This window comes from Pempheris klunzingeri, chromosome 15 (assembly GCF_042242105.1).
Source record: "Pempheris klunzingeri isolate RE-2024b chromosome 15, fPemKlu1.hap1, whole genome shotgun sequence".
NCBI classification, from domain to species: domain Eukaryota; kingdom Metazoa; phylum Chordata; class Actinopteri; order Acropomatiformes; family Pempheridae; genus Pempheris; species Pempheris klunzingeri.
This window is the reverse complement of record NC_092026.1, coordinates 12,971,466-12,994,504: the sequence shown is the minus strand read 5'-3', so window position 1 is coordinate 12,994,504 and position 23,039 is coordinate 12,971,466. Positions and strand designations below refer to the sequence as shown.

The following is a 23,039-nucleotide window of genomic DNA, read 5'->3' as shown; positions in this document are numbered from 1 at the left end:
CAGTTTTTGTATTAACCCACTTGAAAACTACTGAGGCTGTAGTTAACAGTGTTTTAAATGCGCCCCGCAGGCAGGTGGTTTGTCTGATGAGGTGGCAGCAGTGCTCACGAGCCTGGAAACATTTCTGTAACAGTTGACGAACTACCTTAAAAAAAACTAACATAATATATAAGCTAGATGCACGTCGCACATTTTTGGAGCATAAACTGCTTTTTTCAGGGATTAAACCTGACATATCATTAGAAATGTCACCAGCAGACACGGGCGCTCTGGTGCTACATGAGCGGAAATTGCGGAAATAAACAAACACAAACCAAAAACGGCATTTTAAATGCACCTGAATGTACTGTAATACTTGCCATCAGCAGAGGTACATTCACATAAACAGAGGAGCGGAATAGTAGACAGGAAAATAAATGAATGGAGACTGAGCTCAGTTAGCCGTTTTCCACTCAGTTAACCCTTAGCTAGCTTTGGTGTTATCGTTGGCTTTCACCGTTAGCTAACAGCAAACGGCGAAACGGCAACAGAGAAAGAGTCACTCATAACACTTTTAAGTCTTTAATGGAGAGTGGCCACGTTCATTTGTAAGGTAAAGAATAATTTTCCAATCCTGGGGGCATGTCTCTGCGACAGTTGAATGAACCCATCGTAGCTAAAATATGTTAGCCAGCTCACAGGCTAGCTAACGTTAGCCGACGATACAATCAGAAATATCACAGCGGCGAGCAAATGGGGAGAAATCACCCCGTCGCTAACTATTTACCTCTCGGTTACTTCAGCGCTGATGCTGCCGGTGAAGGAGGCTGTGGTGTCCTCAGTGAGTCCCCATGTTTTTGCCCGTGAAACTCCTCAAAAGCCTCCTGACGTGTCCGTGCCTGGACCACCGTGGCTGACTGGTGCGGCTGGAAACAGGCAGCTGGAGTTGATGGGACGGGGAGCCGCTCAGTGTCAATGGGGGCGGCGCAGTCACACAGCTGCTGTCATAGTTTGGTCCAGAATTAACATTGTTCTGGTTCACAATAAGCTTTTTTATTTAGTAGGACTTTGCCCTGAGCCGCTCAGGATGTTTATTGACATATATCATATAAGGATCATAAATGTGGGTGAGAGGTGAGATGCTTGTAACATAAAGTCATTCTGATGTTTGGGACTCTTATCTTCTCTTTCACGACCCGTTGTTGGGCCCAGGACCCCAGTTTGACAACTTATAATGAATGGCACCAGCAATGAAAGCAGGCAGGAAATCAGATGGCACCATTAGAGCTGCTGATTTCTAACAGACCATCATTGATCCTCCTTGTGCTTCTTGCTAATGAAATTATTTAACTTTACTCAATGAATTAAGTGAGTAACTCTCTCGAGCAAGTGCACTTTTATTGCAAAGAGTGCCTTGAAGGGAAAACAGGCTCATGTTTGACTTGTTACTACATACACAGCCTCAGACCAAATGCTGCAGGGCAGTGTATCCTGATGGTCTCCTTCCATTGTACCTGAAATACTGCATTCCCCTCATTACCAATACATTTCTCTGACAGCATCTAACGTTCGTGTGACTAGTTCTTCAGGAACACCTCCAAAAATATACCTGTTATGCCTGTACTAATTTGCATAAGGCATTCTAGGTTGTGAGAGACACCATGAATGAACCAGTTTTAACAATCGTGTGTTTACCTGCTCATCCTCTCTGACAAACTGTTGACATGAATGACACTTGCAGTTTGCAACCAGTACATCAAAGTTACACAACATACACGTCTACAGCACAATTTACAACATAATAGCTGCTTACAAATACACGCCAATAGCTATATATAGTGGAGCATGTGATATGTCCACTATTGTTTCTCAAAGCAAATAGTTGGTAGGAAGTTTATTTTATTATTACTTTATTTTATACATAAACCTCAGGCATGACTTGGTGTAAGAGGTCAAAGATTTTCTGAATGAAATACTGTAATATTATAAGAGAACAGTGTTTTGCTTTTGCTGGCCTTCATGCTGTTTTAAAAACAAAGACTAATGACAGGTCAAGCATGTCCAGTGATTATACATGACATTTTCTGCACATAGTGGCCCAGAGGAGACAAAAGACATGTCAAGCAACTACAAGCACACAATTATCACATTCTCTGTATCACATTCAGCGTTTGCTTCTTCGACAAGCAATGCCCAAAGCTCTTTAGCCCAGCACATGAAAGAGGCAGGAGGAAGCAGCTGTATTCATCATTTATTTAAACTGCTTTGGTGCACCGGCATGTGCCGGGGTAAAACGCTTTGGAGATAGCCCAGTCGATCATCTTTTCTGCTTTGTTTCATTTCACTGCACCATCCCTTAGCTTTTCTGCCCCTCCTTGGACTCGTCATCCTCGGGGTTGTAGACGCTGACGGTGAACTCGCCAGCCTCTGTGCCGTACTTGTTCTTGACCAAGAGGGCGTATTTGCCAGAGTCGGCCGTGGTGACGCTGGCGATTGTGATGCTGGCAAACTTGCCGTGCTCGAACTTGAGTTTGTAGCGGTCGTCACACACCAGCTCCTTTTCGTTCTTCACCCAGCTTACCTCAGGTACGGGCTCGCCCCACACGTTGCCAGTCAGGTTAAGGGACTGGAGAGAAAAAGAGGATTGCAGGGGTTGGATGTATGTGCGACCACACACACACACACACACACAACAGGAATCCACAGAGTTCAAAGGAAAGAGATGCTCCGTGGAATGAGACAATAAAAAAAGAACGACAAAGAGTTAAGAGACACTGAATATCTGATTTATTTACCTTGCCCTCTTGGATTGCAACCACATCTGGCAAGCCTCCGACAACACGAGCGCGGTCTAAATAAGAAAAACAAGAGTGTGCCAAGAAGGAAAAGTCAACCACCAGCCAGTCCGTCAACTTGCAGAGCATTTGCCTGTTGACATTATATTTACCCACACTGATTTTAAAACTGCTAAGTGAATCATCCTTCATGAAACATATTATAATCTCTTTAACTCTACATGAATGATATTTTAAATATATTTTGGGTTTCTTAAATCCCACAGTACAGAAATACAGCCATTTCATCTCCTGGAATGAATGAGATCTTGATATTATGATGACCCATAGACTTACACATCTTCAATTCCACTGAACCCAAGTTTAAAAATGTATTACAACCGAATAGCCTCTATGTCCAGGAAAATGTCACATCATTTCACAGAGCTATGTCTCAAGGAAGAAGCCTAAGAATAAATAACCACTTACTTCTCTCTGCGATTGCTGCCGCCCTACAGAAGGAAGTAGACATACATTGTCAGAGGCATCTTAAAATTGTATCACAGGCAGTACTGTTGCAACCTTTTTTTCCCCCCCTATGCTATACAATGCCAGGAAATGTATTTTGAGTGCTTCTAACCGGGCACACGAAGTACTTCAAGTCTATTTTAAGTTTGTGATGACTGTTACTATTTGTTCGCTTAAACATCCTCTTCAGACAGATATACAGATTTACACACCAGAGCCAGATGAGTTTGTTTACTTACTTGAGCCTTTGGAATTCTTCAAATGCCTCTTCCCATGCTAAACCAGGACAAAAGCAACTTATTATAATCCATAGTTACATAAGCACAAAAATAGCCAAAGTTAATGGGACCTTTTTTTTAAAGATCTGAAGCATCTTCCTTGTGTCACTTTAAAGGTTTCACTCACCCTGGCCAGACAGATCAAAGACTCTCTTTACACCGTCTTTGCCATCAAAGATGTCCATGGTGTATTTGCCCTTGTCCTTCTCAGTGGGCTCATTGATCTTAAGCCAAAGCTGCTCTCCTGTGACTCCAGACTTAACTCTCTCTGAGGCGGCAATCTTAGCATCTCTAATGGAGGAATGGGCAACACGGAGATTAATTAATGCCAGACTGCTTGCTGAAAGCATGCACCGATATCATCAAGTTCACTGTAAAGCAAGATTCACATAGGAAAGCAGTGGTTTCAGCTTCCCCTTAAAATATGCACAATCATCTACATATTATTACCAGAAGGAGAGATCTGATACAAGTGACCTCAGAGAGTTTGTCCCCATCTGAGGATTGTTTTCATATGATTCATGGATTTTACAGGGGAACAGAGTGACAGTTACACTCAAAATAGTCTAATTTAACGCTGTCTTACTGCACCACATTAGTCATCAGAAACAATTAAGTGGAAAAATTAGCTGTGAATGAAAAGATTCACCCACGCGTTAAATATTGTTTGACCAATTGCTCTTGAACACATAAAAGCACCCTGAAGTCTACTGACATACTGTGCAAGCTTTAAAGGTCTAACAAAAAGCCAAACAATCATCATCATTGGGACATTATGAAAATCTGAACTTTAAAGCTGATATAATTTGGTAACATATGCAGATATCTACTAGTTTTGGTATTGCTCCATCCATTTTGATCCAATTTATGAGGAAAACTACAAGTTGGTATGTCAATAGAGGTGACTTCCAAGCATCACACTACCCCAAAACACTACCCACTAATTAGAGATTTAAGAGAGACTTAATAACCTATGCTACTTTTGATAGAAAGCTAAAAATGGAGAAAGAACAATGCCAACATGATATTTCGTAAATTTTCATACTGCTCTGTCCCTCTGTGTCTACAGTATGTAGGGTGTTTGAAATCTGCATGCCACATGAGCAAAGGGTGGCTACTTTGAAGAAACTAGAATATAAGACATGTTTTCAGTTATTTCACACTTTTTTGTTAAGTACATAATTCCACATGTGTTCATTCATAGTTTTGATGCCTTCAGTGAGAATCTACAATGTAAATAGTCATGAAAATAAAGAAAACGCATTGAATGAGAAGGTGTGTCCAAACTTTTGGCCTGTACTGTATGTGTGTGTGTCAGTGATTTTCGTATGTCCTTCATACTTGCTTGTAAGAATGTTTTAGTCCACTGTGATATTTAGTCTTGTCTGTCGTTGCACAGTTATGACTTTGATTTGTGCTTTGAATGGGTCTGTTTTGTAATTATTTTCACCAAGTTTTGTTTTCATTGATGCTGTGTTCCTCTACTACGTGCGTGTGTTGTTGTTTTGTGTGTTTTTTGAATGTCTTGTTGTTTTATTTCTATGAATAACATCAACCTACCCCAGGAGTGCAGATGAAAATGAGCTTTTTGGCTAAACCTCACACATTTACATCATGCTGATAATTCATTTGTGTTGTCCCTCATAAATAAACGAATAAAGGTAAGCCAAGCAAAGCGAACATTATTTTCCATGAGCTAGATAGTGGCATGTGCCATTATCCATCACATGGACAAATTCATGATACAAGGTAACTTTTGCTTTTAGCAATCAGTTTAAAATGGTTGTGTTCATATTGGTTTTTGTTAATGTATTTCATGACAAGTACACACATGTATACCAGGCAGGAGATTAGAAAATGTTTAAGTGAATATGAGTGATTTTACATACTTGTGAAGCCAACCGACACGCACTTCTTCATGGTGATATGTGACCGTGGAGTAGAGGATGATGCCATGTTCAGTACTGGTAACTTGGATGTTAGAGGCGGAGTTGGCTGGAGGGAAAACAATGAGAGGAAGGTGTTAACATGCGTCCCATAGAAACCATATGGATTATTGGTATATTCTACTGCATAAATCATTCAGTCTAATAATTCACATAGTGGAAAAATACTGTAAATGAGCACATTCTGCTTCTCCCTTCGGTCAGCTTAAGTGTGTGGTCCATGTGTGGAGCTTCGTTACTGCTCGCTAAGTGTGAAGTTGAATGACTCACCAATAACTCTGAACAGCTCGTTCATTACAGCTTGGTACCCTGGGAAAATAAGATGAGAACAACAATTCATGCCATATTCACTGACATCACTTTTTTGTAAGACTAACAGCCCAGATTCCCACTTTATTTTTCACTCACTAATTTAATGAAATAGACTTTACCTGCGTCCGTCAGTTTGAAGATACTCTTATCTTTGCCTCTCTCGTCCCTCAGGAAGACCTCGTAAATACCTGCATCCATCTTTGAGATCTAGAGTTTAAAATAATAAAAGCAACTTTAATATCCTTGAGACAGCAAGGAATTCCCTTCTACCTCAAAAATAGGGGTACATAGTGTAATTCTTGGGACAGATAGACAGTAGAACAGCGAGACAGAGACCAACTAAACCCGAAAAGGCAAGCTTTTCTCGTGCCCAGGATGCTGCAGGCGTTAAAAGGAAAACATGAAAAGGGTAAGACGAGGATGACACATGGAGAAATTATAGGCGTCAACTTATGCCAGCAAAGATTATGTCCAGACTTTGGGTCTTGGCGGCGCGGGAACGTCCTCTGCAGGTTGCTTTTTTCCTTCTTTGTCTTTCTGTTTCTCTTGCTTAATAACGCACTGTGAATTAGACAGATGAGCCAGTTAATGCAAATGCGATAGACAGGAGTGGCGCTGAACAGGTCGCCCCTCCTGAGCTCATGCAATGACACCAACCCTCTCCTCATGAGTTGTCTTTATGAGGTTTCAATGTATAGGTATCCTGAAACATCAATATAACTTCACTGGCACCAACAATAATTGACAGACCAGATTCAAATCCTTCAAGTATGACGGCTTTTAAGATTTAAAATGTTTGAGTAAGGTGCACAGAGGAGTTAAATTGAATAGTGTTAGAAATGAAGAGTATGAATTAATCACACAGATAAACCATATACTGTATCTACAATATATGGTTATAAATGTTGAAAGGCACAACCTATAAGTCTGTGATAACAAAATTTACATTATTACAATAAGAATAAAACCTAAATGGTCCAAAATACAGTTGTACCCAATACGTCATTTCTTATTCCCAAGTAAGACATGCTGACGTGCGGACTCCAGCAGCACTCCAACAGGACATGGGAATGTGAATATTTTTAAAAGTGTTTCATCATTTATGCTTCTGTGTGTCAGAGAGGGATTGGTTGGCAGCGTAGCATCTAGTCTACGTCTACAATGGAAGCATAGCTGCATCAGAAGCTTCGCTTTTAACTCATAACCTCACGACTCCTTGCAAAGTATGGCCTAATGGGCTGACCTTTCCGATATTAAAGGTCAACTCGCCGTCCTTTCTCTCAATTTTCTTAGCTTCCTCGTCATCCTCTGCAATCTCGATGCTGTCCTTAGACCAGGTGATCTCAGTCTCTGGTTTAACATTTCCTATCTGTGAAGAGAAAGATAGCAAACGGGAAAAAGTTGTGTGACGTAAATTGCAACCATTTGTCATGCTCCATATTTTAAAACAACGTCAACAGCAGTACAAATATTAACAGTTACTTTTCTTACCTTGCATTTCAACAGCACATCACATTCTTGAGTAACAGCGAAGTCAAGGTACTCAACAAAGTGAGGACCTGTCAACAGTCAATGAAAATAATTCTTGAAACATATTGGTAGTACATATTAAGTGTTAAGCTTACGAAATGGAAAAGTAGGATTCCTTACCTTGTTTCCTGACCCATTCTGCCCTCTCAAATTCTGATTTCTTTTGAAGCTCCCTGAATTCTGAACAAAGAAAATGCATATATTACATACCCCATTCTAAATCCTCTTGTTGAAATTTTTTGCATTGCTAAAAGTCAGGCAGGCAGTGCATCAGAGAGTCAGCTGCAGCAACAATGATGAAGACGTGACAGTTAAGAAAAGGTTGTCCTCTGCTGCCCCTGAATGGACATAAACATTAACTGCAGCAAATGCCGTCCACCCAGCAGATCGAGGCTTGTCAGTGTGTGCCATTTATAGTGCTCTATAGGTGGGGATGCCTATTCCGTGTCCACATTTAACATTAATGCACTGAATGTACAACATCAGTGAAGAAGTTTTAAAAAAGCATCTGAGGTCTTACCATCTCCAATGAGCACCAGACTGGTTGTACCCTTAGCTTTGCCATCCACCAGGTTAAAGGTGAATGTTCCCTCATCAGTGACCTCCAGAGAGTCCATGAACATTTCAATGATGCCGGTGGACTTGTCGAAATTCATTGTGTATTTCTGGAAGCAAAAGATGAAGAGAAACCCCGATCAACCAGTTGTAAGGCTACGTTCAGTTTTTGGAAGATGATCCGAAATAAAAAACACAAACGCAACAAGAGACCTGTAAGGTTTTTTAGCATCATTCCTACCTTTCCCTGAGTCACAATGGCATCATTAAAGACGTACTCCACATCGCAGGCAGTAGTGCATTTCTCCACCTGAGTCCAGAATCGCACGCGACCCTTCTCAAGCAACTCCATGGCCATTTCACTCTTAAAGGGAATAACTGCAGAAAAAGGTGATAATGATGAATAGTGTAATTGCCAAACTATGTCTAAAGCAGTACGTAGTGATAAATAAGTGGAAAGAAATCATGGTATTAGGAGTATTTGTGATGTGGTGTGATATTCACCAGGGAACTTGTGTTCATGGCTGATGTCCAGAAGGCGCTTGAGACCTGTCAAGTAACAACGACAGCAGCAGCAAAGTGGGTGAATGTCTTGACCTCTGTAAAATGCGTAAGCATCAACTCTTCTACTACTACAATACTGTTACTGTCTTCTTCTTATTTGACAGTTTTTTAGAAAACCACACTATCAATGATGTCAAGGGCGACCTTGAATGTTACAAGAACCTTGACTGACATCCAGCACTGAATAATTTGAGACAACCTTCAAGACAAACACTCACACACACACCCCAGAGATTAACAGAAGTCAATCTGCTGCAGCTGTGGAAACAGGATAACAGACGGGAGTACACACAGTCCTTCAGGCTCTCCTCACACCTTTGGCACCGACGTCACCCAAACAAATAACAAGTGAATTGCGTTTCAGGCACAGAGGAGCTGAGATGCCAAGACAGTGGGCTGACTCACCCTCCTCAGTGAGTGTATAGCTGGAGGAGATCCCGTCAGTGTTGGTGACCACACAGGAGAAGGTGCCCAGGTCCTCCAGGGAGGGACTGTTGAAGATAGCTCTGGACCTGGAGATGATGAGGACACATGGGGACAACAACATATGAGGAAAGAGGAAGAATTTTGACTTTTTTTTTTGTTTTATTGCAGTGGAGACACTTGCCTTGAACGAGTAAATTTTTACCCCATGGGCTGTATGAGAAGTTGGCCACATCAAGGATACTTACTTGCCCTTTTCAGTGATGATAGTCAGGCGAGAGGTGTCTGTGATAGCCTGGTAATTCTTGGACCAAACAAACTCAGAGCCCTCATTCATCTCAGAGCACTCAAAGATCATAGAGATCACACCATCATCATCGACATCCACATAAATCTCTTTGGTGCCTGAGGGAGGGACGGCAAATGGTTACAGTTTGTGTGCATCACAAATATTACATATATCAGCTCTTCAACTCAAGATTGCAGTCATTACAGTAGCAAATAAAAGAATATTAGAAACTGCAGTCAGTTATGAGTCTATATAAAAACTGAAGTCATGTATCAGTACTAAGAAATAGCTGTTTTCCCTACTTTTCTAGACTTTCCAGACCTGCGTAGGAACACTATGCGTGTGTGAGTTACATAACAATCACACTCACCAGGGCGAGTCTGGGCCAGGATTGGACCTAAGATTGCTGAGGGCTTTCCAACTCCAGCAAGATTTTGAGCACGTACACGGAAGACGTAGGATGTACCAGCCTTCAGCCCAGTCACCTGAATCAGCACGTGAGTAGTCGAAAAGGAGAGACAGTTAAAAAGAACACTTCCATCATTATTTCACATGCATCAGATCTACAGATTACAGATTAACTACTTTTCAAGAAGACCCAATAAAAAGAGTGTTTTCATCTTGCCCCACCTTCACGTATTTCATCTTGTTGACCTTCTCATGAATACCCTTCCAGCCTCCCTCTCCAGCAGCGGCCTCCTTGATATCCAAGTAGTAGCCATTGACAGGAGTGCGGCCATTAAATGCAGGTGGCTCCCACAGTACCACGGCGGAAGTGTCACGAACCTCCAGCACGTGAAGACCAACAGGAGCACCTTGGAGGATAAATGAGATGAGTACGAATAATGTGGGGATCATTTTAGATTCTGCAAAGTGTAACTGACCAAAACAACAAATGCAACTCTAATGCATTTTAACATTTTCAATATATTTATTGAAATAGATTGCAGATTATATTAACATTTAAGTATATTACATATAAACACAAATACATTTTGACATTTTTGCTCAGTCTCTGTGATTCTTGTATTGCTGCAGCTAACACTTATTTTCATTATTGATTTTTGTCAATCAATGGTTTGGTATAAAATGTAAGTAAAAATAAAAAAGCCAGAGGTAATGTCAAAATGTCTTGTTTTGTCCAAAGCCCAAAGATATTCAGTTTATTTACATATAAGACAGGAGAAATAATCACCTTAATAACTGAAAAGCTAGAACCAGACAATGTTTGGCATTTATTTTTGGTTAGAAAATAGCTTAAATGATTAATTGATCATCAATAGTTGCCAATCGACTCTCTGTGGATTGGCTAGTAATCATCTAATAGTTTCATTTTGTTTTTCATACCTGGCACAGTAATTGTCCATTCTTTGCACTCCAGAGCTGCACTGGGCAAAGAGGCTTTACTCACACCTGCCATGTTCATAGCGCGCACCTGGAACTGGTAGAGCACGTTCTCCTTCAGGTTCTCAGCCTGGAAGAGACGGATCCAGATGATGAGAAATGATTAAAACACTCGTTACGGCTTTCAAATGTGAAATTAAATAACTCCGAGTGAAAGTTCACTTGTAATAATTACAAAATGGACAAACTCATTTGAACTTTATCATTTGCAAATAACATGACCTAAATGTAAGACTGTCTGAATGAAACTGGATATTGTGACTTGTAATAATTCATTCATTCATGAGAAGGCCAAAACTATTTCATTGAAAAATGAGTCCATGCGTGTTTGAAGTAAAAGAACTCACCTTATAGGAGGTGGTAGTCAATGCCTTGAGGTTCGTTTCGTGCCATTTCCCAACAACGTCTCCCTTCACTGTCCTGTAATCCACAAAATATCCCCTGACATCTCCTCCTCCATTTTCAGCAGGCTCACCCCAGGCCAGCACCATGTAGTCCCTGACAGCCTCCACCAGGGTCACACCAGTGGGCTTTGAAGGGACGGCTGTGAAGAAAGCAAATTAAGTGGTCAACAAGTGAAAAATTTGTTTAAAAAGATCATTTAAAGACATTCAGAACCTATTTCTTTCCATGAAAAATTCAGTGGTTACATTATCTCATACAGATGGCCTGGCATTAGTCAAATATTGCATAGATTTTAGTTGTCATTAGTGTTGAGCTGTCACAGTGATTACAAGTGCTACAGCTGAACATGCTACATGCTTTGGGCACACGAGCAACACACTTTTTAAAAAGGTCATTGTAATGGATAAAGTACTTACACTCGAGGCCAGAATCAGGGTAACTTTCACGCTACGAAAACCTCCGAAAGCCAGACGAGACTCTCATTAGGTTCATGCTCTTTAGAAAACAACAGTTTCAGCCTTTACCTTGGCCATGCACCAAGAGATGCCCCTGAAGAGTTATCAAATAGCAAAAGAGAACTCGAGCAAAGACACATTTATACAGACAAAAAAATCAATATCTACACACAGTAAAAGCATCATAAAACATGATCTGACTTGTTATTTGTCGGACATAATTGAAAGAAAGGAAAGGAAACAGCACAATGATAAAATCCAGTGTTAGTGATGAGCATGTCAGGCAAGCACATGCAAACACACCGACCAACAGAGGAAAATCTTAGAGGATACATATAAAGTAAGTGGGAATCATGATTAAAGATTTTTTGGATTTTTTTTAGGAAAAGGAAAACAAATGATGAAAAGTTACCAAGGTTCATGAACAAAGATGAGTTAAGATGCTCAGAGGCAAAAAGTGCTGCAGGTCATGAGTTTGAATGTGTCGAATTGCCTTAATTTAAAGCAGGTCTTTCTCTGCAATCATTCCCCGGATAATTGAATAAAAAATATAAAAAAATAAATAATAAATAAAAAATCGCTGAGAGGATGGAGCAGAGGGAGAGAGTATGGCTTGAATTGCTACAGGCAAAGTGGATAATGAGATGAGTGGTGAGGACACTCACAGATGGCAGCCTGCACAATCACAGCATCAGAATTGGAGGAGCTCTGGCTGTATCCAGCAGCGTTGACTGCCTTGACTCTGAACACGCAGTTTTCCCCGGTGGTCAGGCCGTGGCACACAAATCTGGAAACAATACAATGGTGAAAGGAGTCTTATATTATCAACACGCAGTGGGAAGAGTTAGTAAGAGCTTTAAGATTTGCAATTTTAACCCAAAAAGTCAAAAATATCAAAAGACAACCAAAAGACTGGACCTGGACAAAGCCCAGAGACTTTGCAGCCAGGACTTTGTACATTTTTAAAGATGAAATAACACATTTTTCCTCTTATAAATTAATAAGCACTGCTAAGTATAATGCACTTTAGGTGCTAGCTACAGCCTTCCTTGGTCTCGTATGAACAGTGGGTACGCTAGTTTAGCTAGTGCTAAACGACTAGGATGATAGGTGATGATATATATTTTAATGACTGGGGCAGCAATGAGAAACATCTGAAAAGATTCTGATTTGCTGAAAAAACCACAACTGCACACTGTAATTTATACTTAACTTTTCAATCTTTTGCAAATGGACAATACTTGTACAGTTTAGTCTAGTGCTGACTCTGCCATCAGGGCACCCAGCTGTGCTTCAGAATTTTGGGGTTAAGTGTCTTCGTCATGTGGTCCGGCGGAGCAGGAGCAACTGACCCACTGATCCTCTGATTATTGGTTGACCCGCTCCACCACTAAGCCACAGCTGTCGACTTGCTACTTGCTGCAAACTTGTGACTCATGAACCAAGAATTATCTTTAAGTGTACTTACCTCGTCTGCTTGACTGGTTTGTTGTTGCAGGGCATCCAGACATCGGTGCCCACCACGCTGCATTCAACGTAGTAGCCGACCAGGTGTTTGACATCCTTAGAGGCCCCCCAGGCAACCACCACTGAGGTGTTGGTGTTCCTGGTGGCCACTGGACTGCCTGGAGCTGAGGGCAGGTCTGGTGAGAAAGAGAGGAAGAAAGAAAGAGAGGAAGTATTATTGTGATTGAAGAGGGAATAATAGGTTGGGTTCAAACAACATAATGCAGGAAGGACCAGCAGTTTCAAAACTAACTAATGAAAGAATAAAGCTGGACAATAAACTCATTATGACAATATGATTTAAGTCATATTGTCCAGGCCTATGCAGGAATGTCCTGATAAACTGTCTAACCCAGTCTCACCCAGTTTATCTCCAACTGTGATCTCCTCTGTGGTTGCAGAGGGCTCACTCACACCAGCGGAGTTGCAGCAACGCACACGGAAGTTGTAGGATTTACCCTCGGCCAGGTCAAACAGGGCAAAGCGTGGAGACTTGACTGGCATACCAGTGTTCACCCTCTGCCAGGTGTCTGACCCTGAAATACACTGTGGTCGACGGACAGAAAGGAAAGGTAAGAGGGTGCTCAGGCCTCCATGTGATCTGCACATATCAGTAATAATAGAATACTGTAAAACAATAACCTACAAGGCTAGATACCAATGTGCTGATGTAATGTCTTTTATTTAATACATTTTTTATCTGATAAGCTAGTTTCTAAAACAATGTCACATCAAAGCAACTTACTACAACTTAGAGACAGCAACTAATGATTATTTTCATGATCAATTATTATTTCTCAATTAATTGATTAATTATTTCATTCATAAAATAAAGGATGAAGGTCAGTCCCAAAATCTTAAAGCCCAAATTTAATTAATAGATTATTTTCTGTCGATCAACTAGTCGAAACTAATCATCGACATGTTTCGGTTCTACAAGAGGCAGTCTCTCCTCACCTTCTCGATGTAATACATGACGCCTTCGTGACCCCTCTGGATTGGAGGCTTCCAAGCGAGCACCACATAGCTTTTGGTTGCCTCGGTAACCACAACATCAGTGGGATCTCCAGGGACAACGCCCACTGAGGAGGCAACAGGAAGCTCACATTATCTGGAGCAAAACCACTTTAACCAGGTGACTTTCACTCAAAGTCATTTGGGCTTGAAAATTTCAACACTGATACCAAACAAAACAATTTTTCAGTACCTCAGTTTGAGGAACATAATCATGTTTATGTAAGAAAATATGCCAAATTTCACAAATAAACAGTGTTTATTGTTCTCTGAGCAGAAGCAGCCACACAAGAACGTTGCCTGAATAAAACACAGATGAAAATTTGACATTTGATACCAGCTTTGGATGCTGTTTACACATGATACTAAAGACATATTATGGACAGCACACAAAAGGTTTGACAGCCTTAAATGCCAGTATAAAATGTTATGTCACCATTAACTCCTGACAAATAAGAGAGTTTGAAGTTGTCATACCGGTGGCATCCTCCTCTGTGAATTTGATCATCCCAGTCCACGGAGCAGAGGGGCCAGCTGTTGGGAAAATAGAAATACATTTGAAAAGTGCAGTTGTTGGCTTTGGTACGGTGTGTCAGGACGGCTCGGATGCGTCTCTCACCTCGGAGGCGGGCCCTATCGGAGGGATCCATGGCAACTACGACCTCGGAGACGCGGGATGCACGGCTGACTCCTGCCTTGTTCAAGGCGCGCACCCTGAAGACGTAAGAGCGCCCCTCCACCAGTCCTGTGACAGGGAAGCGGGCGTACTTCACTGGACTGTCATTACACTGAGCCCAGTGGTGAGCGCCTACCTCACACCTGCCAAGAAAACACATATTTGTGGACCATACTTTGTAATATCTCCCAATTGTATTCTATATTGGTTCTATTCTATACTTCCTCTACTCTAGATGTACATATTCTTTTATATCTCTTCCTGTCTGCTGTGACGTTGTAAATTTCCCCGTCGTGGGACTAATAAATGAATATCTTATCTAATCTTATTCATTCAATTTGTGAACACCAAAAGCAACACGGTAATTTAATTATCAAGATAAATCTTTCTACCGCAATAGCACCATCCTCTATGCTGTATTTATTTATCATGCACAGTAACTGAGTTAGTGATTGACAGCTACAGTGCACAGGTAGGAATATTTGCAGGTGTTGTAGTTATGTGGAGGGTAACATTTATCAGTGAAGATGGGAATCTGGCATAGTGCCACGTGCCTGCAGAGTATGTAAGATTGTATCATAGCCAAAGTAATCAGAAGAAACTGAAAAAAAGAGCTGACCAACCTGTCGATGTAGTATCCCATGATGGGGCTGCTGCCCTCCACCGCTGGCGGCTTCCAGGTTACCACCACATAGTCCTTGTTGGCATCATGACAGCGCACATCCAGGGGGGCCACGGGAACCCCCTCCACCTCCACTTCAGCATCTGGCATAGAAAGATGCACACGCACGCGCGCACGCACACACACACACACACACACACACACACACACACACACACACACACACACACACACACACACACACACACACACACACACACACACACACACACACACACACACACACACACACACACACACACACACACTTGTGAGTAGTGCTGTTTCTAAATCAGGCTGATCTCCATTACATTCTCAGTTTCCATCTTCTGACCTACTTACGCCTTACAGTACAGCATGTGTTGCAGCACTGTAGCTATGATAGATCGCTTTATATCTTGGTAACATGAAAGGAGATTCCAACGATTCCCTCTTATACATAAACCTGCTGTTTTTTTTTTTTTACATCAGATCACACTCTCTGTGTGACTTTTCTGACATGCAGACAGATATAGAAGCCACATTCCACAGAGGAAACCAAACACCTCTTGAGACAGCGTTGTGCCACTTAAAGACACAGCAGAATTAAATGGTTCCCTGCCACGTCTGTGTGTGTGTTGATCTGTAATATGTTGCTTTACTTTGCACTACTTACTTTACTTAAGGGTGAGTGGCTTCGAAGATTAATTACATTTTCAATGTAATACCAAACGAGAAAGCTATATTTCAAGAGTCCCTGTTTTTGTGATGAAATCAAAACCTTCATTTGAAATATCCATCAAGCACCTTACCTCTGACAAACACATAGGCAGAGTAGGTGTCAAAGCCAGATTTGGTGTTGACGCGCAGGGTGTACATGCCCTCATCTTCCTTGTTGAGGTGAACAAGGGTGAGTGTGGCACGTTCCCCAGACCAGTGGCTGTGTACCCACTTCGATGGCTTCAAGGGGACAGCTTATGGGAAACAAAGTCAAAAACAAAAGACGTGAGTACATACATATAGTGGATTAAATATAAAAGGTAACGTACAGTAGTTATGAAGTTTTATTTTTCTACTTACAGTTTCTGTACCACACGACTTCAGGCTGGTATTTCTTCACAGTGGGATAAACAATGACAGTGCAGCCCAGACTCATTGTCTCGCCTTCACTGCCAAAGGCCACTTCAAATTTGTCAATGATGGTTGTTTCAAAGGTAACGCCATGCTCGGAGCAGAAACCATCTGAGAAAAAAAAAAAAAAACATGAATGAAAACACTGAATTAAAACAGTAATTGGCCCTTTGAAGACTTGCTGGACTGCTGGATTGTGTCTGCTGGATGTGTTTACACGTTCATTTGGAGTGTTTCTGGCCATCTGATAAATTTAAGTTCAACTTTCACTCTTTTGGTCTCCACTAACTCCTGAGTAAAAATATCTTTAGCTAAAGGTGAACTGTGTTCACCTGATCATAGCTAACGTTGTAGCTACGAGCAAGTACACAGTTATTTTTTCCATTTCTAATATCAAGATTTTAAGCTTTAATGTCTATTTGTGTTATCTGAGAACTACGGTGAAATAGGAATTTAAATATACAAATCAAGTTGTCTGGCTTTATTTAAAAATCAAATGAAATTATTATTCTAAGTGACTCACGTGGTTTAGGGTAAAGCGGGCCTGCTTCCTCACCCTCCTGGAACCCTGCAGAGAAATATATAATTCAGTAACCTTGTTGTGTCAACAACAAGGAACTTCACACACTTGACAGTAATAAAATACGATGCACTGTGGGCACAAAAATCATTTTCCATTCGAGCCTAAGCTTCAGGACTTTCCTGCAGCCAAACATGTTCTACAAAAGCCAGGTCCTGACAGCTAGACACAACTGCGTCCCGTTTACAGCGGGGCCAATTTAAACCTCAGCTTTAAACTTTGACCTCTTACTGAGGGAGACAGGAGCCGCTGCAGTGCAGGATGCAAACAGTCTAATCTGTGAGGAAAAAACAGTTACCTACTCTTAACAACAACAGTAGCCACAGAAGAAGCTTCCCCTTTCACGTTGAGGGCAGAGGCGTGATACTGAGCGGTGTCCATGAAATCACAGCTGAAAATAAAACGTGCAGTCATGATGAATCACCGGCATTTGCATTTAGCACTATGCAGAATATTTTCAACATCAAAATATTCACTTTGGGGTGATGTGTACTTTGGGTCCATCTATGATCATTCTGAGGCCATGCAGTGTGAGCTCAGTGATTACCTACTTCTTGATCTCCAGGGAGTGCATGTTGTAATTGCTCTCGGCTGTGTACTTCTCGGGATGGGCCTTGGCATCAATGAGCACATTGTTTTTGTACCTTAGACAGCAGAGAGACAGCTGGTTTATTTTTAACCGTCGTCTTCAAAGTCTATGATTGCAGAGGAGTGTGTGTGTGTGTGTGTGTGTGTGTGTGTGTGTGTGTGTGCGTTCATGTTGCGTCTGTGGAAAACAGATTTGCTAATAACAAGCGCTTTGGATGCAAACTTCTCTATGACACACACGACCGACTGCGTGTCATCAGCCTCTTTTTCTTATCACTCAGGAAAGGTGGAGACCAGTGAATTTGGAGTGTGTCTTACCAGGCAATCCTGGGTTTAGGCCATCCAGCCACAGTGCAGTGCAGCTTGAGAGTCTTGCCCTCCCAGATGGTCTGTCCACGGGGCTTGACGATGAACTCTGGGCGATGTGTCAGGCTGTCTGGGTTCATTTTCTTACGGAACTCTGCCCACTCTTCCATCTATAGGAAGATTGTTTATACAAACTTGTGTGAGAGTTTCAATAATTTGAAAATGGACATTATCCTGTTATTGCAGATACAAAAAGGGATGAAGGGGATTTACCGTCTTGCTCAGCTCCATGCGTTCTGCAGATTCCCTGATATGTTTTGTTCTGGTTTTCTTCTCCACTTTAACCTGCATGGCCTCCCTGGACTCCCTGACAAACAGGTTCCTCATGGCCACATAGTTAATCCCCTCCTCCGTAACCTCCTCCTCCCGGGCCTCCATCAGGCCGCGAACAACATCATGACTGGTACACAACAAACCATCAGCATATGAGAGCAGTTTAGATTAACAATGAAACAGGAGAACATCTCATTTAGTGTCGTTAACTGTCTTCATCCATGTTGTAGATTTTGTGGTATTGACTCATCTGAATTCAGGAATATCAGTGAGCTGTGCTTTGCAGTGCTCTCACTCACTTGGCTCTAAATACGGGAATGACATAGCCGATTACTTCTTTGTCTGTGTCCATCGCCAGGTAGGTGCGTTTGGCTCTCTTGGGTAACGGGCTCAGTTTAACCACCTCCTGCCCCTTCTCTGTCTTCACAGAGGTCTTCAGGCTGAGAGGTAAGAGACAACAGTCACAAGCCTGCACTACAAGCACCAATATACATCATGTGGTAATCAAAAGCAGTTTATGGTGTACTTCATTCTACATAAAAGCCATTTTGTACCTTCATGGACCTTTTTTTAATTCCTGTTTAACTAACATTTGCTACAAACTACAGTTCCCAGCTGTTTTTTGTCCTTAAATATGACCATATATTTGTGACCCATTTTCAAAGATTTTTGCCATACACAGAAAAGGAAAGGAAGTATTGAGAGACTAACATATATATATATTTTTTTTAGCTTTGGTCATTTTGTTTTGTTGATATTTCTTGTCACTGGCAAAATACTGCCAGTGTGAATATACCCACCTGTTACTAATGGTAAAACTTTTTTACCTACAATATGAACCACATTTGTTTGTGAGCACAAGAAAAATTAGATAAAACATAGAAGGAATGAAACCTAAAAATGATGCCACCCGGCCTTTCTGCATTTATAAAACTTTAAATAAGTGTGCAAGTTACATAAAGACACATTCAGAATATTATACAGCGCAGTTCCTCAGAAACAGAAGATGTATTTCTGTCCGTCCTCTAGGATACTGACCCATATTACACTCTGACTCATTTGCCTCTCAGGCCTCCCTATTGTCAGCTGAGTTTATAAATGGAGCCAGAACTGGTGGATATGCAGCAAAGGTGGAAAGGTTTGTTTTAAGGTCCCGCTTCCACCCATAATACTCTGCCAAGTCTGCCCTAGCCTATCCATTTGGCCTAAAGGAGTAGCGGCATAAGATGGCTTTGATAAACTCTGTTACACACTGGTGAGGTGGGATCAAGTCGATGCAACAGAGAGACACACAGGTGGCGAGAGTCTCGAAAGATTTCTGCAAAGTAAATAACTTTTTTTCCACCGCTGACTCCCCAGGTGTACTGAAAGGAAGTCTCTGGTTCAGTGCATAAGTCAAAGGTGTAAAAAGTTTTACTGCTGATGAAAAACGTTTCATACCCCACAGCCTGAGAAGCAGTACTGCACATGTCAATCCTGAATAAGAAAACAGGAAACTCTTTTATGCAATCAATAATTTCTAACAGAAACAAGGCCTAGGGCTTGTTATAAACTTTAAGAAGAATAGCACTGAAAGAACTTAACTAGTAAATGTGGGTATTGACCTGAGAGTTATTAACTATTAAAGGCAGCCGGTGTAGAACCGTTTACAATTTCATGACTTCCATACAGTGTCTTTACAGTTGGCCTAATGGCACAGTCCCATGTCAGAAATAGCTTTGCTGTCCACGAATAAATCTGGCAGCCCTTCTCTACAGCTGAGATTCCTTCCCTGACCCCGCTTACATAGTCAGCATGAATCCAGCATGTGCACCAAGCCCTGCGGCTTGAAGGACAAAGAGCCTCTGAACATATTACATGTTGACACGTGTCAATGACACAGTGGAACATACAAACTGTTCACAAACTTGTTTTGATAGACAGTAGTTCACACAGAGGTGAAATTAAATGAAAATCTGACTAAAGATGAAGTAAGTGTTGCCAGCGCACCCCTGTATTATTAGAAATAACAGGTTTAATGCCTCTGTGATTTCTGATTACTTATCTTTGGGTTATTCCTGCAGCAGAACAGTGGTTTGAAGTTACAGCTGGAAATGATAAAGAACTCTTCATCTGTCTATAATAAATCTTATCATTATTGATTTATCAGCCAGTTATCGTCTCAATGAATCAATCAACTATTTAGTCTGTAATATATCATTAAAATTGAAAAATGCACAATGCAATTTTGCAAGTTGGCATCTTCTACTTTCTCAAATCAACAGTCCAAAAGCCAAGGATACTTAAATTGACATTGTTGAAAAACAGTCAGCAAATTGATGAATTCGTCATCAAAATTGTGCTTGTTAACACTGCGGATCAACTTTCTATTAATGACTAATTGTTTCAGCTCCATCGTCTATTATTGTAATTGTCTTCGTGTCATTGTATTCACTGGGATTTTTATAGTTGTATTTTAATATGCTGAGAGCTGGGGAGGCTATTCATAGGAAAAGAGAATATAGAATATAAACATAGTGGGCTCTTTCTGTCCTATACATAAGAACAACTGTATTGCTACATAGATGTTGCAACTGCACAGAGCTGGAGACTTAATTAAGTCTCCAGACTTAATTAATAGAAATGAGGACTTTGAGTCCGACTTACTTAATACTGACTTAAAACTTGATCACCTGAACTGAGGTGAAAACTGAAAGCAAAACTCTCAAGTTAAGTTTTGACCTGGTAAAATCCTGGAACAAATAATAAAAAATAACAAATATCACACAGAATATCAAATTATTAGGCCTTTGTCTCGATATGACTTGCTTACACGCTGGTGCTGGTCAGCATTCAGAGACCAGAGAGACTTACATGCTGACTTGTCGTTTGCATATAAACTTAAAAACGTATATAACAGTATGCGTTCTTATAAAAATACCAAATCTGTTATCATTAAAAGATGAACATCTGCGGGCAGATGAAGACCAGGAAACACACTCTGAGCTGCGTGTCTTTCCTCTCCTGCTGCTGAACACACCAGTCAGACCCAAAGTGCAGCGTTGAATATTTGAAAGAGGTCTGCTTGAATGCGTTCATCGCTTCCGAGGCTACAGAAGTGACAGGTTACATTAAAAGAAGCTCGTTTTTATTGCATAATAATTTGGACCTACCGACGGCTGCTGGCCTTGTAAGTGGAGAACAACTGCTGGCTAACAGACGACTTGGAGCTCAGGTAACAGCTGCTCTCATAGTGATGCTGCTGCTGTTCCTGCTGTTGAAGACGATGATGATGCTGCTGCTTCTGCGTCACTTGTAATGATGCTGACATCCTGAGGGCCACTCCGCCAACTTATAATATCAGACTTTCCTTTACTTTACCAGCTCTGTAAATCAATCTCATTGTTATTTTCACAGGCTGATTTCTGAGTTGGGGGTTAGTTTAGAGCAGGAGGTGGTGATGGCGATTAGGCATTAGGGATGGTGGTTTAGGGTGACCAGTAAATGTTAAAGTTGTTAAAATGGCATTATGATTTTTGTTTTGTGTGAGCAGTTAAAGCGTTAAGATCTAATTCTACTGTGTTACATGAAGAAGCAGCAGGTATTAAATAAATAGTGGTATTTCTTTACACCCTTCGTCTTGGTTATGTGTCTCCAAAAAAAATAAAAGCATTTAAATAACAATTTAAAAAGTGATGAACTGGGAAATAAAATGAGTGATGTAATCCAGTCACTGGTGGTAAAGTGTGATTGATTAAAATTGCGATTGAGAGTAGCTTAAGTTTTACGCAGGCTTTGGTCAATAAGGGTATTAATATACACGTAAGAAAAATAAAAGTAATAGATGTTACACTCTGTTATGTACATCTTTGTAATATTGATTATTTTGTTCTGTTGAAGCCTAAAGATATTCAGTTGTCAGCAGGAGCACAAGAATTTGTTTTATTTGCTTTAAAAAAAAATTACTTAACCGAATCGTTTCTAAAGATTGTTGCAGATTAATTCTCTGTCTGATCAATCAATGAATTATTTCTGCTGTGGTAGGTACTGCTCAGGTTAAACAGCCTGACAACATGAGCTCACCATCACGTAACCACAGATCAGTACAGTAATCATGCCGTACACTCTGCAGTTAATAAAAAGACCTCTGATGTTTTTTTATTATAATTTAATGTATTCATTTATGGCCTTGAGCTGCATCTTGGACAGGCAGTGTACTGTTTGCCTTTCTTTGTAAAGAGTGACAAACTGTAAACTGCACTGTAAGCCAAGAGGGGACAGAGTGCATACAGAGAAGATCATAAAAACGTGTTTTGAGGTAAAGCAAATGTTAAATGAATAGATTAGCTCCTCTTCTAGGATGAACGTTCACTTCAATGCAACATGCAGTCTAATCTAAATGGACACAATAGCAAAAGATTCACAAAGTTAATGTGAGTTCAAATATAACTATATAGGTCTACATAAAAATATCTGAATTAAGACACAATTAAACCAACAAATGAAAAAAGTGGTTAAAAGGAGGCCTTGGGCCTTATTGAGTCAGGATTTCAAAGGTAGAGCAAATGACATTAGCTTGAATAAGTTTCCCAGTATCTGAGACAGACTTATTAATAAAGAAAAATATATCACTCACCACAACTGTGAATTCACCCAATCCACAACAGTTGAAAATAAGAGACAGGGTGTGCTATTCCAAAAGTTGCTAAAAGCAAGTCAGATCCAGGCAAAGCAGCAGGGTGAGGGGCAGTGGACAGGACGGCAGTCCACAGAACAAAAATAATGCTGCCACTCGGCAGAATGCGCAAGACACCGTCAGGACCTTTTAAGGCTGGGTCAGCTTT

General features: G+C 40.9%; 1 protein-coding gene across 2 annotated transcripts; it reads right to left on the bottom strand.

Moving 5' to 3' along the window:
- Positions 1 to 2,217: 2,217 nt before the first annotated feature.
- On the bottom strand, positions 2,218 to 22,968 carry myom1a (myomesin 1a (skelemin)). Of its 2 annotated transcripts, XM_070844749.1 has the most exons (37): positions 22,832 to 22,968; positions 21,369 to 21,581; positions 18,516 to 18,656; positions 18,157 to 18,343; positions 17,896 to 18,053; positions 17,541 to 17,633; positions 17,292 to 17,380; positions 16,933 to 16,977; positions 16,359 to 16,520; positions 16,091 to 16,252; positions 15,262 to 15,403; positions 14,582 to 14,781; positions 14,440 to 14,496; positions 13,906 to 14,030; positions 13,311 to 13,494; positions 12,911 to 13,085; positions 12,108 to 12,229; positions 10,930 to 11,126; positions 10,526 to 10,652; positions 9,809 to 9,993; positions 9,549 to 9,663; positions 9,138 to 9,294; positions 8,872 to 8,978; positions 8,407 to 8,451; positions 8,144 to 8,280; positions 7,868 to 8,012; positions 7,468 to 7,527; positions 7,309 to 7,376; positions 7,061 to 7,186; positions 5,937 to 6,024; positions 5,776 to 5,814; positions 5,449 to 5,554; positions 3,687 to 3,850; positions 3,521 to 3,557; positions 3,243 to 3,265; positions 2,775 to 2,830; positions 2,218 to 2,605 (listed from the first exon to the last, which is right to left on the bottom strand). In XM_070844749.1, the coding sequence occupies exons 2-37, from the start codon at positions 21,524 to 21,526 to the stop codon at positions 2,336 to 2,338; spliced, it is 4,452 nt and encodes a 1,483-aa protein (XP_070700850.1). In that variant the 5' UTR covers positions 21,527 to 21,581; positions 22,832 to 22,968; the 3' UTR covers positions 2,218 to 2,335. The 2 variants fall into 2 exon arrangements, with proteins under 2 accessions (XP_070700850.1, XP_070700851.1); XM_070844750.1 differs by lacking the exon at positions 21,369 to 21,581 and having other exon boundaries at positions 22,832 to 22,963.
- Positions 22,969 to 23,039: the final 71 nt, after the last annotated feature.